At 29.1% G+C, this 18,419-nt stretch overlaps 2 protein-coding genes across 2 annotated transcripts; one reads left to right on the forward strand and one right to left on the reverse strand.

Annotated features, from left to right (window-relative positions):
• Nucleotides 1,751–3,495, forward strand: LOC109349784 ((+)-neomenthol dehydrogenase-like). Its single transcript, XM_019590765.1, has 4 exons — nucleotides 1,751–1,857; nucleotides 2,057–2,324; nucleotides 2,458–2,643; nucleotides 2,903–3,495. Exons 1-4 carry the CDS (start codon nucleotides 1,805–1,807, stop codon nucleotides 3,314–3,316), a joined length of 921 nt encoding a protein of 306 aa, XP_019446310.1. The 5' UTR covers nucleotides 1,751–1,804; the 3' UTR covers nucleotides 3,317–3,495.
• LOC109349411 (stearoyl-[acyl-carrier-protein] 9-desaturase, chloroplastic-like) lies at nucleotides 11,234–14,329 on the reverse strand. The gene is made up of 3 exons (XM_019590196.1): nucleotides 14,157–14,329; nucleotides 12,561–13,065; nucleotides 11,234–12,092 (listed from the first exon to the last, which is right to left on the reverse strand). Exons 1-3 carry the CDS (start codon nucleotides 14,270–14,272, stop codon nucleotides 11,532–11,534), a joined length of 1,182 nt encoding a protein of 393 aa, XP_019445741.1. The 5' UTR covers nucleotides 14,273–14,329; the 3' UTR covers nucleotides 11,234–11,531.

Below are 18,419 nucleotides of genomic sequence, written 5' to 3' on the forward strand. Positions count from 1 at the left end.
TCAACATCTACATATGTAAGATTTTTTTTTATCAACTACATATAATTTTTTGAAGGATAACACATGTTATACTATATTTATTTATAATCTATAAATGTGTATTTCCATAAAGACGGCATTTGGGTGGATGAAGTGAAGTACATATGCTTTTCCAAAAATATGTCATTATATATATCACTTTTTATAATTTAAGAGTTTAATAATTAAATACTCAATCATAACCCGTAACACATGAAACAACATAGGATATATTGTTATAAGTAAAGAGGTAAAAAACATTACTTTAATAAAATAAAAACTAAAAATTCAAGGGGCAGTTGCCCCCACCTGCCCTTTACATGTTCCGCCTCTCTATATATATATATGTTCTCCAAAATAAATTTAGGGAGTGTACGTTCGTTTTAATCTATATTTTTCAGTTTTTTGTTTTGGTACTCGTTGGTTCTAAAATTTTAGTTTCAGACATTGCCGTTGAGACATTGTTCAACACTATAATTAGAGAAGTTAGTAATGCATATAATATATGTTACAAGTGACTATTAGTCACGCCATCAATAAAATATAAATAAAGTAGCTATTTCATATAACATATTCCTTATCCTTCCTTTCACTATATCAATTAAACATATGAAAATATAGTAAAATAATTTTATCCTTAAGTTTATCAACAAAAACAGAATTCTATTAAGTTTTTTGGGAAAATTAACTCTTAAAATAATAATTATATGAGTTAAGCATTATTTATGCTACTTATTATGCATTTCACTTATAAAAGAAGGCTTTTAAAATAATATTAGAGCTTCATTCTTATTATCAATATTCTACGTCATGATCATTCTGCTCTTATTCTTTTAATAAAAAGTTAGATCTCACAGTTTTTTAATAAAAAAAGGTTAAGGCATGTCCATTTCTTTAATTAAGTTTCGAAAAGAATATTCTTCTAAAACGTGTTAGTTAAATACGTTTTTTTTTGTATTTGACTACGTACATACATGAAAAACAATTGTCACGCATATGTGGTTCCCTCGCAGGTGATGTTCAGCACAATTTCCTGTCCTGCATGTTATTTTTTCGTAAAAAAATGTTACTTTCATAATTTATGTAATAATATTTCGTCCTCATTTTAGACGAGTTTTTGAGATGCATAGAAATAAAAATAAAACGTAATTAGTAAATTAATATAATTTAATTATTTGGAAGACAAATTATCAAATTTTAATTATTTATATAAACACTACCTTTTTAAGTCTACAATCAATTTTTCAGTAAATATAAAAATTACAACTTAACCTAGATATACATGTGGCGAAGTCAGTATGTGTTGACAGTGATCATATGAACTCACGCAGACCACATTTGGAATCTATAATTTTGTTGTTGTTGTGAAAACACGTGTTGCATGGTGCATGTTATTGAGTTCATGTTATTTTTAATTCTGTCATGTAATTTTTGTGTGCAAATTATGTTATTGAATTAAAAAAATATGAAGATTTATGCTTTAATAAAAACTGCGTCCTTAAGAAAATGAATTCTAGGGTACAAATCTAACGAAAAAATAAATCTATAAAACTAGTTTGAAACACGCATATAAAATAATTATGAAGGACCAAAAAAAACTAATTTGGATCCAATTATGCCTTGTCAGTGATCCGGTCTTGTTCCCAATATTAAATGTCAAGTGCCCCTGACTCATTGTCTATTTATCATTATATATAGTTAAGGACTTAGCACACAAACCATGTATTTCTAATATACCTTTTTTGCAGTTGGCATTGTTTCATTCTCTCTAATAGCATTCACATACATGTATATGGACCCAGAGCCCTATTTCCCTCCTCCTTCACCCTCCTTAACCAGGTTAGTAATTTATCATCTACCTATCACACACACATATATATACATTATTGTTGTGTTATATAGATGCAAAGCAAAATACGAAATTTGTTTTACTTGTATGTATGATGGGTGAAGTTTTCAACAGTACAATATATTTAACATGTAATGAAGTTTTTTTTTTGCTATTAAAACAATGAAAGATATGTATGGATGGGTGTAGGTGGTGGTCGAAGGAAACGACGGCGGTGGTGACCGGAGGGAACAAGGGCATAGGATTCGCTGTGGTGAAGTGCCTTGCAGAGTTAGGATTGAATGTGGTCTTAACTGCTAGGGATACTCAAAAAGGAGAAACTGCATTGGAAGCCCTAAAAAGACAAGACCTTGCTGGTCATGTTCACTTTTTATTGCTTGATGTTTCTGATCCAATTTCTATCACAACCTTTGCATCCTCCTTCCATGCTAAATTTGGACCCACCTTGGACATTCTAGTAAGTATTTTTCATAGATCTAAATATCTAATATATATAGTAACATTTAAACTATGTAGACAACTTTTGTTGTCACGGTTTGAATTGTACACAACATAGTTCAGTGTCTAAATTAATTATGACTATGATGCAGGTGAATAATGCGGGGGTATCATTCAATGGACTAGAGGAGAACTCAGTGGAGCATGCGGAAACTGTGATCAAGACAAACTTCTATGGCCCCAAGATGTTGATTGAGGCTCTTCTACCTCTCTTTCGTTGTTCTTCTTCCTCCATCACTCGTATTCTCAACGTTAGCTCAAGGCTCGGCTCTCTCAATGTCAGTCTTAATAATCACTTCTATAATTCATTCATTCATTTATTTATTTTACTTTTTGATCACATCATATATCATATGCTGTACATAAAAAAATAATATATGTCATGCGCCATGCTTGTATGTACCTAATAAAATGACAATATTATAATTATTGACATGATACATTTATAAATGATTATGAGTCAACGAGTTCATAAATGACTCATCTTGACATGATAGATTTATATATGATTATAATTCTTGTAAATTAAATATGCAGAAGATGAGAAACGCAGAGATGAGAGCAATGTTGGAACGTGAGGACTTAATGGAAGAGGAAATGGATGGAATGGTGAACATGTTCCTTAAGGACGTGAAAAATGGGACATGGGAAAGTAAAGGGTGGCCATCATATTGGACAGACTATGCTGTGTCAAAGTTGGCATTAAATGCATACTCAATGGTTTTAGCAAAGAGATATTCATATAATGGAAGTGGTTTAAGTGTTAATTGCTTTTGCCCTGGCTTCACTCAAACCACCATGACCAACGGCAAGGGCACTCACACCGCTGACCATGCCGCCTCCTTTGTCGCCTCCTTGGCCTTGCTTCCGCCGCACCAGTTGCCCACGGGCAAGTTCTTTTCCATTGGGAAGAAGACCAAACCCCTTCTTCACACTTCTTCTAAACTATGATGATATATTTTTCCTATTCAAGCTTAATTATGATAAGGTATTGCTACAACCAGGTGCACTCTATTAATCAAATAGTTGTTTGGTCACAACTCACAAGTTTCATACATACGTCAGCTAAGTTGACTATCTAATCATATGAGTAATTACCAAGTTAATCTTAACCCTGTGATGTTGATTTTAAGTATACCCACCAAAAAGACAGACTTAAAAATCAGTATGGTCATTAAAAAATGGACACTTGTTCACTAACAAAATAATTGTTTTCTATTTAGTATTATTAAAGTTTTTATGGATGTTCAAATGTATTATCTTCATAGTTCATACCTCAAAGTCGCATCCCCACAAAAACCAGGCATTTGTCATAGTTTTTACTTTTGAGTGAAGTAAGTAAAGATGATTGCAGTGTGTCCAATTATTAAAGCGAGCAACCATCCCAGGCCATTGTTATAGGGATTATTCAATATCAAATTTATTGTCTATGCTTCCTGAAATGGGTACCATTTCGCTCTTGCCTTTGTCAACTCTAGAGAAGTAAGAGCAACTTCAACCAGACAAAGACATTGGCACCACTTTGGATCCTGAATGGTAAATATTATAGGCAGGAGTGAGAGTCCACGAGTTGAGGCTGATTCCGTTATTAGGTTTGATAAGAGTGAGACTCCTCTCAAGTAATGGAGACACAAATAAACTTTTATTATTTTAAATAAAATAGATATAATGTCAATGTGTATTATCTTTTTTATATTTTTACATAGTATTTTTCTCAAATTTTACTCATATAGCATATGGGACTTCGTTTCTATGACGGGGACCCATTGATATTCCCTTGATCTATTAGACCTACAAATTATCTCAAAATTTTCCCTTTTCTTATAATTATATATGTTATAGCAGAAGGTAATAAAAACCTTTTAATCAGCATGTTATGGAATTTATGAATTGACAACGTAATATAATAGTTAATAAAATATAATCATTTTGGATTATTCTCATATTACAAATATTAAAGTTATTGATTATTAATATAACATCACACTAACAATTAACATGATAGTACTATTATGTTACTATATATTTTTATATACAGTAATTTATGAATTGTGGATTTATGTATCTCCTTACTAGGGGTGAGCATGGGCTCAGTTGTGACAGGTTAAGGCTTGTTCTTACTCGACCCTAAATAGCAATCAGGTTTGCCTTTAAACCTGACCCAACCCTAGACCCGACTAAATATAATACATACTCATTTTAGATAAAGACTTCTCAATATTATTTATTGTTATGAATATGTAGTTTGATATATAAAACCATATATATATTATTAATCATATATATATTATGGGAAAATTAATGAATAAATGATATTTTCGACCAAAAGGATATCATGACACTATATATATTTGAGTAGAAACACATACAAACATGATGAGCGGGTGACCCTAGAACGGGCTGAGTTGGGTCATGTTTGGTCCCTATCCGACCCTAAATATTGACTAGGTATATTTTTTGAACCCAACCCAGCCCTAAACCCGATCAGACCCGACCCTATTCGGACCCGATCATGATCAGGCTGTGCCGGGTGAACAGGTAGGGTCGAGTCCTGCTCACCCCTAACCCTAGTCCCTACCATAATCGATGCAACAACAAATTTCAAAATATTTGATCCTATTTACTCATGAAACCAAAAAACATGAATCTGACCCATTATAAGTAGTACTTATATACGTGTGGATATGGTCGTATGGTAACTCACAAAAAATATCACATGTGTAATAATTTTCATGTTTTTTCTCGAATCAATCAAACTTCGTAAAATAATATTAAAATATTAATTTTTATTTTTATAATTTTTCTTTTCAAATGAATTGAGTTTTCTCATTGGCTTAAGACACCAAATGAGACATGAATGAAGACATCTGATCTTCATCCATGGTACTCATAGCCAATTTGTCATCCTAATTTCAACCATTCTCCTTATGATCTATATATGTTGTTTCACTCCTTTGTGTTACCCCATATGTCAGGAGATATGATTGGTCATAAAAAATATGTAATAATTATAATTTTAACTTCAATAATTTTTTCAATCAATCAGGAATAATGATACATAAAGTGGTACAAAAAGATGACAATAGAGTACTCCCTTCTCCTTATTACCCGCAATAAGAAACTCTCATCTCATTAAAAAATTTGATGTATAGTTTTTTATTAAAAATATTTTATTTCTTAATGAGATAACTGTTTGTATAGAAGATTTTTACTTGAATTGCACAAGATACGTAAAAAAGTTATTCTATAGTAGACAAGTGTCAATTTTTTTTGTTAATTGAACTTATTTTTAGTTTGATTTTTTAGAAAATATAACATTTTATGAGTAGACAAGTGTCAGTTTATCATGAGTAGACGGTCACTCTATCTTTTCTAAAACTAAAACAAATTTGTGACCAAATTAGATCTTATTCATTTATAATAGGTTAACATGTGACCAAATTTTAATAAAAAAATATATATAATATTTGACGAAAAAATAAATAAAACATGTGATAATTTTAATAGCCCAGAAATAACTGATCTATATGAATAAAACCTAAAATTACATAAATGAAATTCATATCTATACTCCCTACTTGCTAGGTTTGAACAAAATCCACCAGCAGGCCCATAACAAAAAACCCATAAGCCCGTTTACAACAATCTAAGTTTCGGAGACTTGCAGTATCGCCGCTCAAAGTTAGGGTTTACTGCGCCTATAAAATGCGTATCAATTCAACATCAACCTACACAAATACAACGCAGCGTTCATCTTCTCCTTCAAAATCAGGATAGTGTTCTTGTTCTTTAGCTAAGATTTCTTTTGAATATGTCTGTGTATTTAATTTTGCGGCATCGTTTTACTATTTTAATTTTTCTTTTGAATCTGTATTGAAACGAAAAAGCCAATTTGCAGAGCAAGGGCGCCGATAAAAATGGCGTAACTTGCATTGAAGGTTGGCGAAAGCAATTACTAATGCGATTCTCCGTGCCTATTAAGTTGATTTATATCGTTTTGATGAGGCCTCGAACAAGTCGCTACATTTCTTTCTCTTTACTTTTATTCTATGTTCTTTTAATTGTTATTTAATTTGCCATTTCTAATTGAAAATCTGTGTATTGCTTGTGTCCTTTTCATTATGGATATGTTTTTTTCATCTTTTTGCTGGAGCAAACAAAATCGTTTTTTAGATTTAAACAATTCAAATTGATTACAATTTTCTGAATTTATTGCCATCCATTGGTTTTCGAAGTTTAATATCACATGGATCCGATTTTGGATGTAGGTTTATACGTTTTAGTTCTTACAATTAGTGAAATTTTACAAACGAGATCTATGTTGTAGGTCTTAAATTTCGCTTATGTTATGAATATGTCGAATAGTTATTCGTATATTACAAATATAAATAAGGGTTATAGAACCGAAGAAGCCAATTTGCAGAGCAAGGGCGCTGATAAAAATGGCGTAACTTGCATTGAAGGTTGGCGAAAACAATTAGAATGCAATTCTCCGTGCCTGTCAAGTTGATTTATATCGTTTTGTTAAGGCCTCGAACAAGTTGCTACATTTCTCGCTTAATCTTTCAGAGCTTCCGTTTATTGTTTTACTTTTACTTTGGTTTTTTATGATTGCAATAATTTATTAATTTTTCACAGCAAAGTTTTGAATTCTTCTTATTGTTGATTTGTTATGGTGAGGGGAATAATCTGTTTAAATATATAATAATCCATTATTTGTTGAAATTTATTTGAAGTTGTTGACGGTCCTATGCATTGAGTTATGGTTTTTGAAATTGTGAGGATTGGAATATTTGTGTGTGAAACCATTACACCCAATTGTAAACATTGGAATGGGATACTACTCAACCAAGCTAGGCTCGTGGCCCTGATTGCTTCAAGGAGATAATTAATACTTTTGGCACCACCATTTCCGTAACTGCCGAAGAATATTTAGATGATATTAGTGGCGTACATCGTAATAGAAAAATTGGGTGTAATTTGCAGCGCAGGAAAGAAATGTAATCTTTGCTCAATTACTATGATACAACTTCCAACTCAGTCTAAAAAAGGACGAGTTTAGAACTAATATTTACAAGGAATAATTGCCTTGTAATAAAATCCCAATGATGAGTATAGAGTAAAAGAAATAGTTAAGAGAGTCTCAGGAAAAAACTATAACTGTATTGTCTGTTTTATTTCTAATATATAAAATCTCAATGTCAGAGGAGGTCCGAATAAACATTCAATCATAATGAACAACATAAGAAAAAATGGTATAATATTATATATAATGTCGTGTTATGTATATTATTAATGTAAAGTTTTATATAGATAAGGTAATGATGTAAGTATGTAAATATTTTATACCTCGTAATGCAAATTATAAGCTCATGTATTGAAAGTGAAGGAGCATTAATCAGGTTGAGAAAGTGAATGATCATTAATGAGGTGAGAAATAGAGAATGTGTATTAATAAGGTGAGAAAAGGAGAATGTGCATTAAAACTATATATATTGATAGTTTTTTATACGCCATTGTTCATTCTTAAATATATAAAATTAATATGAAGGATAAATATTATACTAACTATATATAAATTTATGATCATAATACTATTAGAGTAGAGGATATCGTGGAATTACAGTTTTCCTCTCCTTCTCCTTGGGCATGAAGCCGAATCAGTTTGATTAAATTCATAAACTATTAATTATATGTGTATGGTAAGTTTGTGAATGCAGTTCATTAAATATCATTCTGAATTATAATTTTTGATTATTATTTATGATAAAATATTTAAATATATTAAATATTTCCAATTTTTATATTGGATCTTGTTACAATAAATTCTAAAAATATTTGTATAATAAATTCTATAATTAATTTGTGAATTGATATGACAGGTGTAATTTTCCCTTAACCATTTACGTCATCAAATACAGACTTTATTTTTATTTGTGTCATCCAATAATTTATAATTTGATTCACATCCCTAAAAATTAAGATTATAATTTTATAATATTTGTGTAATTTGTATTATTTTTATTTAAAAGTTAAAGATAATTAAAAAATGGATTGTAAACAAAGTAGTGCCGCTGAAAAAACTCTTATATTATATTATTTTCCTCAAATTAAGAATAGCATTTTCTTTTTTCTCAAACATTATTTTTATTGTGGATTTGATGCCATATTTCATAACCTATCACATAATTTTTCTCTCCTCTTTCATCCCTATGGGGTCCACATTGTTTATAAGAATAATCATAAAAATGTTATCGCGGATAGAAGGAGTTAGAGATGGCACAATGGGTTGCCCGTCCCATTTTGCCCATGCCCACAAGTACATGTAATAGTTTAAGCGGCTGTGATATGCGCAATAACTTAACAAACAAAATGACCGTACCCATTTTAAAACGTGCACGCGGACTTTGATGAATAGTTTAAAAATAAAAAATTAATGTAATAAAATAAAAATAAATTAAATAAAGTAGTTAAAAGAAAAAAATTTAGAAAAAAGTTTGATATTTTCTATAAAGTTGATTAAATCATATTACATCACAATTTTTTGAAACATTAAATCACATTATATCATAATTTATTATAATTTGTCTTATTTTTCTTCATTATATTGTGCATGTGGGCTGCCTGCATTGCCCATTAAAAATGTCTTCGCAAGCAAACACGTCGACAAAACATGCAAATGTACAAAATTTGCATGCTCTACCTACCAAAAATTGTGGGCTATGCGGGCGGGGCTGTGGTTAATGCTCATTCTGTCATTTATAGAAAGAGTATTTCTGACAATTAAGAATCTCATAATGACAAATGAAGGAAGAATATTCTTATTTAAATAAGAATGATTTAAAAATGAAATACAAATTATTTGTCCCCAATTTATATATCATTCTATATCTCGCTCATTTAAATATAGACATATGGCTATTAATGTATTACTTTTGTAAAATAAATTAAAATGTAATGTTATTTTTTATTTATTAGTAAACCTTGATTTGTCCATGATAAAGAAACATAATGAATATGTGACAGTATTTGTATTCCTAAGAATGATGACCATTAGATATGTTGTTAGGTAGTAATCATAAAAACACTGGAAAAATAATGAATATTTATATGGATATGTAGCTTAATTAAACTTAAATTTTATTGTAAATAATCATTTTTGATATTATGACTTTTTTCATTTATTCAAAGTATCCTTATTTTATATACATAAATTACTATGGGAGATGATTATGATATTTTAAATAAAAACAAAAGGTGATAGATGTTGTAAAGTTAAACTACACAGAGTGATGATGTAATTTATTCTTAATTGATTAATTCTATATTACTAAGATAAATTGATGATTTTAAATTTGCGAATAAATTGTGATTATAAAACCCCTTCTCTTTTGTTCATTTAAGCAACATTTTCTCATAATTATTGATGTATTTTTTAACGAATAAAAAATAGTAAAAAAAGATTGAATCTTATACTATGTGAACTTATTCCATAGTATATAATAATTTATGAAAATCTTGTGTATGATTAAACAAAATTATATTATTTATTCACTATGACCAATACTAAGAAAATCAAAATTTAAATAGTACAAGAATAAATATATTGATTATTTTTTAGTTCGTTATAAAATGGAGGAAAGAGATTTTGAATCAGTAACAATACCCTTGAAATAATTAAATGAATAGATCAAGTCAGACTAAAAAGTTATATTGCATTGGAAAATTAAATAAATGAATATATTATATTATGTACTTAACCTTACAATTCTCTAGTATAATATCTACTTTAAGGTAATCTATAAGAATACCCTTAACAATTGAAATGGATAGATTGAGTTGTATGAACGATGTAAAGTCAAATCAAAGCTTATTTTTTAGAGTGTAATATTTATATATTTTTAGTGTAAAAATTTATATGCAATGAGTATATTATTTACCATTTATTTGTATTATTTTTTCTGAAGAGTTAATGATAATAAAATATGAATAATGAATAATATAGTGATAAATATAAAATTTGTATATTTTCAATATATATATATATATTTTATTAGAAATAGAAATCTGTAATACTTAATGCGTGCTAACTGGGAATTTGTGACGTGGTCATGAGACTTAATTCAGTTAATTACATGGCTTTTGGACCAACTTGAACAAAACAATTGCAGAGTTTCCTTAGCGAATCATCAAAATTCCGTTAGACTCTTCCAGCACACCTCTGGAGTGTAATGCTCTAATTTTGGTTCCATTTTAGGAAAAGATTAGGAATCAAACCAAATAAAGTAAATGATTGATTTAGTTTGATTTCTAATGATTTATTGTATGAAAACCATTCGGTTCCTCCATTTACTGACTTTCTGTGAAAATTGAGATCCATAAAATCATAATAATTGTTGAGAAAAAAATATATATGTGGACAGTATATAAATTTATATATTATCATTGTATTATTTATAATTCATATTTAATTATAATTCAAAAAAAGTAATATAAATAAATTATTATTGATATATTAAATATACATAAATCTTTATACTAATAATGTATAAATATTATACTTATGTAAAGTTCATTCATATTTTTTTATAAAATCAAAATTGTAAAATAAGTATTTAACTCACTTAACACATAACAAATCAAACTCCATACTAAAATGTGTGCACCAATATTGGTTGGTATGGTCGGTGTTAATCAATGTATGGATGAACCTATGCTAAAGGACAAATGCAATTCAGTGATGTTGGACTTAAACGTAAAATTAGAAAATAGAGTATATTACAGATACATAATTTATTGCGTTTCATGTAATGTCAGAAGTGCTCCTGCACCTTCAACATCATGTAGCACCGAAACATCCCTTTGAACAAAACACCAAATAAGTAATTTTCTTTATCATCAAAAATTGCCACCAGAAAAAAAGTTTGCTTATACTTCTTAGACAAACACCACTACCACAAAGAAAAAGGTGAACAAAAAATAGCATTTCTAATACTACAGCTGCCCCTAACAAGTAACAACTAGTGAACCACGGTAAGAAACAACTGTTTTTGCATTAAGTGACATGACATTGGGGAAAAAGAAATGACAAACTAAGATTTTTCAGCTATTCAACATTTCATCAAATAAGTTTTTGCAAGAGGAATCGTGATGCAGCTTCTTGTGTTTAGAGTTGCACTTCCCTATCATGAATCCAACTGAATTTAAGTTTTGGTAATTCCTTCAATCTACCTTGAGCTCTCTCCTCCAGCCTTCTGATTCTTGGTGGGAGCCCACACACATACTCCTGAGCCTTTCTTCCCTCGCCTGAAAGTCCAGTTAGCTTCTCCACCTTCCACCTCCCGACCAAAAACTCCAGAATATCAGCATAGTCCTTGGCAGTGTAGACCCCGATGCGCTGGGCGACTGCAGAATAGTTGTCAAACAGGTTGTCGTCTCGGCCATCATACATCAAGTGTGCTGGCATAGCAATTTTCTTCCTCATCATGTCAGCAAATGCCATTACTGTTCCATCAGGATCAACCTCAAACAACTTTTCCACTATCTTTGTGTAGGCAGTCTCATGGCGTTTCTCATCTGCAGCGATCAAACCACATATCTGAGCCAGCTTAATGTCACCATGCTCCTTAGCAAGCCTGGCTGTGTTACCATGAGATATAAAGGTTGCCCTCTCTTGAAAAGAAGTGTAAATGAACCCAAGGTAGGGGCTATTCTCAGTTCGAGGATCCTATCCATCAATCTCAATCAGTTAAAGTTGGAATAATAAATAATAACAAATATGACAAGCAAAGCAGCTATGAAGTATCATGCAGAATCACGACCGTTATGCAACATAATAATGAATCATCAATCATATAACTGATTTCAGGAAAATTCATTCTTGTTCTGGTCTCATTTTATGCAGAGCCTGAAAAATCTTTTCAGCCGTATGCCTTAGTTTAAAGACATCCATGTGTATGTAAAATTACTGACCGTGACATAATAATGCATCCACACGAATTAGCAGATAAATTTAACATTCTAGTCATTTTTTCATCTCACCCCTCCTTCCAACAATGGTTTCTGAATTATATTGATTGCCATACCTAAAGATGTGAGTTCCTCTAACATTGCATAATTATGAAATTCATTACGAAGCAGACATAATAGCTGAAGAGTAACGAACAAGATAGCCAACAGATGTATGAGATCTTACCATTCCAGACCCAATCAAGTACTGAATGGTCTTCTCAATTTGCCTCATGTCGACACGTCCACTCAAGTAAAGGTACTTGTTAAGAAGATCACCGTGTCTATTTTCTTCAGCAGTCCATGCCCTTGTCCAAACTGCCCAGGAAGTAAGGCTGGCACCAGTTTCATCACGAACTCCATCCAAAGTATTAAGCATTGTCTGGTAAGTAGGGAGAGCTTCTTCCGTGATCATGTCTCCAACCAGAACAACAAAGTAATCATCTGGAAGCTCCTTTGCTCTTTCTCTCAGTTCCTTCACTTGTTCTTCAAATCCATCTGCAGAAGCATCTGGCAGGAAATCCTGTGGTTGCCAACATTTTTCAACAGGTTTGAGGTGAACCAAGATGTTCTGGTCAGCCCAATCCTCTAGAGACTTGAAAATCTCAATCTTTTGGGGTGGCATAGAGTGGGAGACTTGAACATGCACTTCTCTCGGAGGACTGAAAGGCTTCTTAAGATTTTCAACCTCTCTACAAAAGAAATTCAAATGGCCTTTAGAGCAATAATAGATTAACTTTTCGAATGAACTGAAATGAATAAATCATTCCTTTGTGTAAATTGTCGTGTTCATAGCAACAAATATCACATAAACCTCAAATTCAACTACAATCATAAAGAAATTAAATAACGTGCAATGCACAGCAACCTAAATGTTAAGTAGGTTAGTCCAATCACAACCCAACCAAACAACAAAACAACTTTAACTGTTTTTGTGAAACAATTTAAATGTGTTTACCAACATATCCAAGAAAACCGGTGTCACAATGCATGTTTTTTGCGGATAATATTATCCTACTTAGAAATCAATGTTTTGTTAATAAACATAATTTATAATAGAGTATTATGGTGTCTTCAACTCATGTGGTCCATCTAGTGGGACTAAGACTTTGTTGTTGTATTATTAATGAAGTCAAAGGCAAGCCACCAATTGAGCATGTGTCAATATTCATGAATCAATAGTTTAGATAGATTTGTTAAGAATATCAAAAGTGGGTTGGAAAAAGAGTGTAAAAACATTCAAGCCATGAATAACAAATATATGCATCAAACAAATGAGGAAAAAAAACATAATTAATATTTTAAGTCTAGTTGCTTGTAAAATGAAATCACAAATTTGTTAGCCACATTGTTTTATCAAACAAACTATTGAGATAGAACAGAACATGCGTGTGAGGGAAATGAAAGATGCTGGATTCAATGGATTCTGTTAACCATCCAAAAAATCACACCAACCCAAAAAAACGAAATCACAGACAAAAAAAAAAAACAAGGTTTAAATGAAACCGAACTACCCAAAAAAATAATTGAATGGATTATCCATTCACGGTTAACATTTTCTACAGGAAAAAAGTGAGGAAAAATTAAGAGCCATCTTCACTGTTTCGAGAATTCATTTCATAGGTATTATCGAAAAATAAACAGAAAAGGCGAATATAATAAAATAAAAAAGAAGGTAGAGAAATAAGAATTGAAATGAGTGAGCGATGAAAAAAGAGGAAAAAAGCGAAACCTAAAAAATAAAATAAAAAATGGCGAGAAATGAAAAGGAATGTAGACAAACTTGGAAGTGGTGCGAAGAGTGGAAGCCATAATGAATTTTGGAGATCTGAGACTTGCCATCTGAGGAAGTGCAAAACCTGATATTTGTGTTTGAAGAGGGTTCATTCTCAGAGCCATTCTATTCTATTCAATTCAATCACACTTCGAAAGAATGAATGAATGAATGAATCTTAAGAGTTCGAGTTTGTGAAAACAACAACAACAGTATGAAGAGAAGGGGATAGTGGTTTATTTATGGTGTGTGGCAAAGCAGGGCCAAGGGTAATAGGGACCCACCTAGTAATTATTTTATGTATTTGTATCAAACTGTGGTTTTAAAGCCCACTGAAATAACATGGATGTTTCATCCATACATGTTTACAAACATGCAAAAGTTTATATATAAAAATAATTATTATATACAATCACTGTTATTAGGACCAGACCAGACGGTCGGACCGATCGCATCGTCACCCATTAGCAAGAATGGTCACGTCTTGATAAATAAATCGTCCACCCTATGGCCATAGTATTGTAGTTAATAAAGAAATCAGTTGATATTCTCTCCAACTTAAAAAATGATAGATAATAAATTTATTTTATAAAAGTAACAACTTTTAATAGTATTTATTTAAATATATCTTAACACATTCTCAATTAATATCATTTAATTATTTTTAAAATGTAACTAATAAGAACATAATCTTATTATTAATAGATTGAGTTATGATATTACAATTAATAAGGAAATATGTTAATATTCCGTATGACTTAAAAAATGATAGTTAGGGAATTTATTTCATAAAATAACAATTTATAATACTAATTAGAAGAAATGTAGATAGTTCACAAATACTTTTGTTAAATTAAGAATTGAGGACATTAATTAGGATGATTCCAAGTTTTTTAGTGTAATATTGGTCGTTTATATTTATGAAATAAAAACAATGGCTCTTAATGCTATTATTAAATTAAAATATTATATTAAAATAGACAATAATAATCTCTCACCATATATCTTTGTCCATCCGCTATCCGTATGTTTTATAAATATGTACTAGGAATAAGCACAGTACTACAACAAGAGCACACTTCAAAAATTTAAAGACATTAATTATATTTTATATGTCATTTATTTGAAGAGAGTTGGGTGGTGGTAGAAGAGTGAAAAAATGATAAAAAAAACTAGATCTTCTATGAAACTATAGTAGTTACTATTTGGTGTGACCCCAATTACTCATTTTTGTTTGTTTATTCTTTTTCCAATCACATGTAATAATAAATCATTATTTTTTTTAGAATAAACTTTAACTAAGAATCATTATATTTTAATCATTGATTAATTTAGGAATTAACCATTAATTTAGGTATGTCCATTAACATTACTAGCGTGTTGACATGCATTGTCGTGTCTGCCAACCAGTTTTTATATAATTTATAATGTGTAGTTTATATGTCATAAATGATAATATAATATTTTGTGTTAGATATTTGTCATTTATAATTGAATTTACTCGATAGGTGTAATGTTCAATTTTTTAACATTTATATTCTACATTAAAGACCGATAGTTATAATGTAAGAAATGATAAATAGTTAATCAATTAATATGAAACATACATTGAGTGGAGATGAACATTAGGTTATATATAGTTTTTTTTTTAAAATTAGAAAATAGTGAGGGCAAAATAGGAAAAACCACAAATTACACCATGATAGATTGTTATTTTGAATTTTTCCTTTACAAGTAGTATAGATATTACACAGTTACAAATATGTAATAATGAATATTAAATTTGCATTAGTATTAATGGAAAAAAGGTCGTTAAAGACAAATAGAAATGTGTTTATTCAGTTTATAACACAATGAAAAGGCATGTGTTTTTATTTTACTAACCAACTGTTAGGATACAATTAAATCATTACCAATTAAATATATACCACTGCATTTACTATGTAGAAAAATATAGATAAAAATACAAAATAAGCATATAAAAATTAAAGCTAATGATATAAAATGAAGATACAAAATATAATTTATTTAAACAAAATTTAAATAAAAATAATTACTAGCTATAAAATAAAAATAAGTGAAATTATAAAATAAATATAATAATAAAAATAAAATATAAATAGAAAATAGTCAAAAGATTACTTCTCTTTTATGTAGTTTAGTTTTTATGTATTATCAATATAATTTTTTTCTTTCTAACAACTAATTGTAGATTATTCTTTTTTTTGTACTACCAAGTGTATCCTATCATATTTATGAGTAATGAACTAATCTCTCTCAGAATTTGTGATTGTCCCTCCTAACAAGTATCGCTCCCACCAGAAGATCATTCTATATATGACTTACATAGTAATTATTCTGAAAGTAAAATAATATAATGTGTCAATACATTATTTATTTACATTATAAAATATATTTATATTATTTGTGCATTATGATTAAATGTAAGAATGTGAATAATAATAAAATGTAACATTAAATCAATGAAAAAGATGATTTCAAAAGACAAAAAAGAAATAAAGCATTATGTAATTGATTGTGAATCTTATGATGCTTTATAAAGAGGTTGGGTTAGAGTGTTTCATTGATGTTGGATGGATTTGATGCTTCATTATTATACTGTTATGATATATGCAATTATGAAAATTGTACTTATGTGTCAAAATTATTACTTATTTATTTTTATGTTATTCAAATTTCAAAATGTTGAATAACTATATTTGGATTTAAAAATCAAATAATTTTTATAATTGAATCATAATTATATTTATTTCATAATTATGTTGAATAAGAGATTCAAAGTTAGAAATACTACTAAATATTTCATGTTTTACACATATTTTTCGAATGTAGATAATATAGATAAAAAACTAATCGTATAAAACATTAAAATAATAATCTAAAGTTAAGATACAAAATGTTAATTTATGAAAACAAAATTTAATTAGAAAAATTGTTACTAACTACAAAATAAAAATCAGTAAAATTATAAATTAAATATATAATACTAAAAATAAAATCAAAGATTTTCAACTAGATTATGAATTAAAATTTATTTTATTGAGATTCGATATCAACAATATTATTTATGTCATTAAGATTTATCACTTCAATTTTTAGTTCAAAGTTATTTTATATTTTTATATTGTAACTATTTTGACTTATATATATTTTTTGTACAACTTTAATATTTATATTATTTAATTAATAGATGAATCTATTTAACTAAGAACATAGGTCTTTTGTTTAATAATAAATATTAAATACATTTTCCAATATTAACATAGAGCAATCCGTGCGAATCCCACAAGTATACTGGTAGTTTCTTATAAAATTGAGTTAAGCTAAGATAGATTCAACTCGTTTAAAATAAACAACCATATATATTTGATGTACTAGGAAGGGTTGATTAATTTGCTTGGCACAATCAAACATTGTCAATTTTAAAAAAAAAAATCATCCAGCTCGTGAACTTTGACATGATATTAAGGTTTTATTTCTTATATCTGATGTCATGGAAATAGCTGAGAAAATTAATGCCTTATGAAATAAGAATGTATTTGTTGTTCTTATACTTCATTGGATGAGAATCTGAATAATGAACTACCCTTATTACTATATATATATATATATTTATATTTATATTTATATGAAATTCATGTTGATGTTGTGCTCATTATTCTTGGGTAGCCAAGAAATAAAAATAAAGAGAACTAATGTTTTGTCTCACAAAATGCATTGTTATATGTATGTGCTATCACTTATGTTTCGTGAGAAAAATACTTAATTATTAAATTTTTAACTTAATTAAGTTTTTATTAGGTATATATATATATTGTCATACAAGTAGTGCTACTGCATGTGACATCAGTTATAATTGATTAGAAAAATAATTAATTATTAATTTTTAACTTAAAAATATTTTTCAACTAATCATAGATGAATGGTACATACAATAACATAACTAGACATAAAATATTCACCCATTTTATCAACCAATTACAACAAATTAATGACATATGAAGTGAGGAAATACAGAACCTTGCCCACTGTTGCAAATGTAGATAAGAGTTTGTTGTCTTAAACTATGTCCCAAATGTTCCGAATCAATAGTATTTAAGTAAAAATATAAAAAGTAAAAAATATTTAATTTTTTAATTGATATAATATATTTTTATTGACTCAGAACATAGTGTAAGATATAATTTGAGTCACCTAATTATTATCTTGCTAATATTACTATACCTGAGATGGGAAATGATCACAATTTCT

This window comes from Lupinus angustifolius, chromosome LG06, assembly GCF_001865875.1.
Source record: "Lupinus angustifolius cultivar Tanjil chromosome LG06, LupAngTanjil_v1.0, whole genome shotgun sequence".
Taxonomy (NCBI): domain Eukaryota; kingdom Viridiplantae; phylum Streptophyta; class Magnoliopsida; order Fabales; family Fabaceae; genus Lupinus; species Lupinus angustifolius.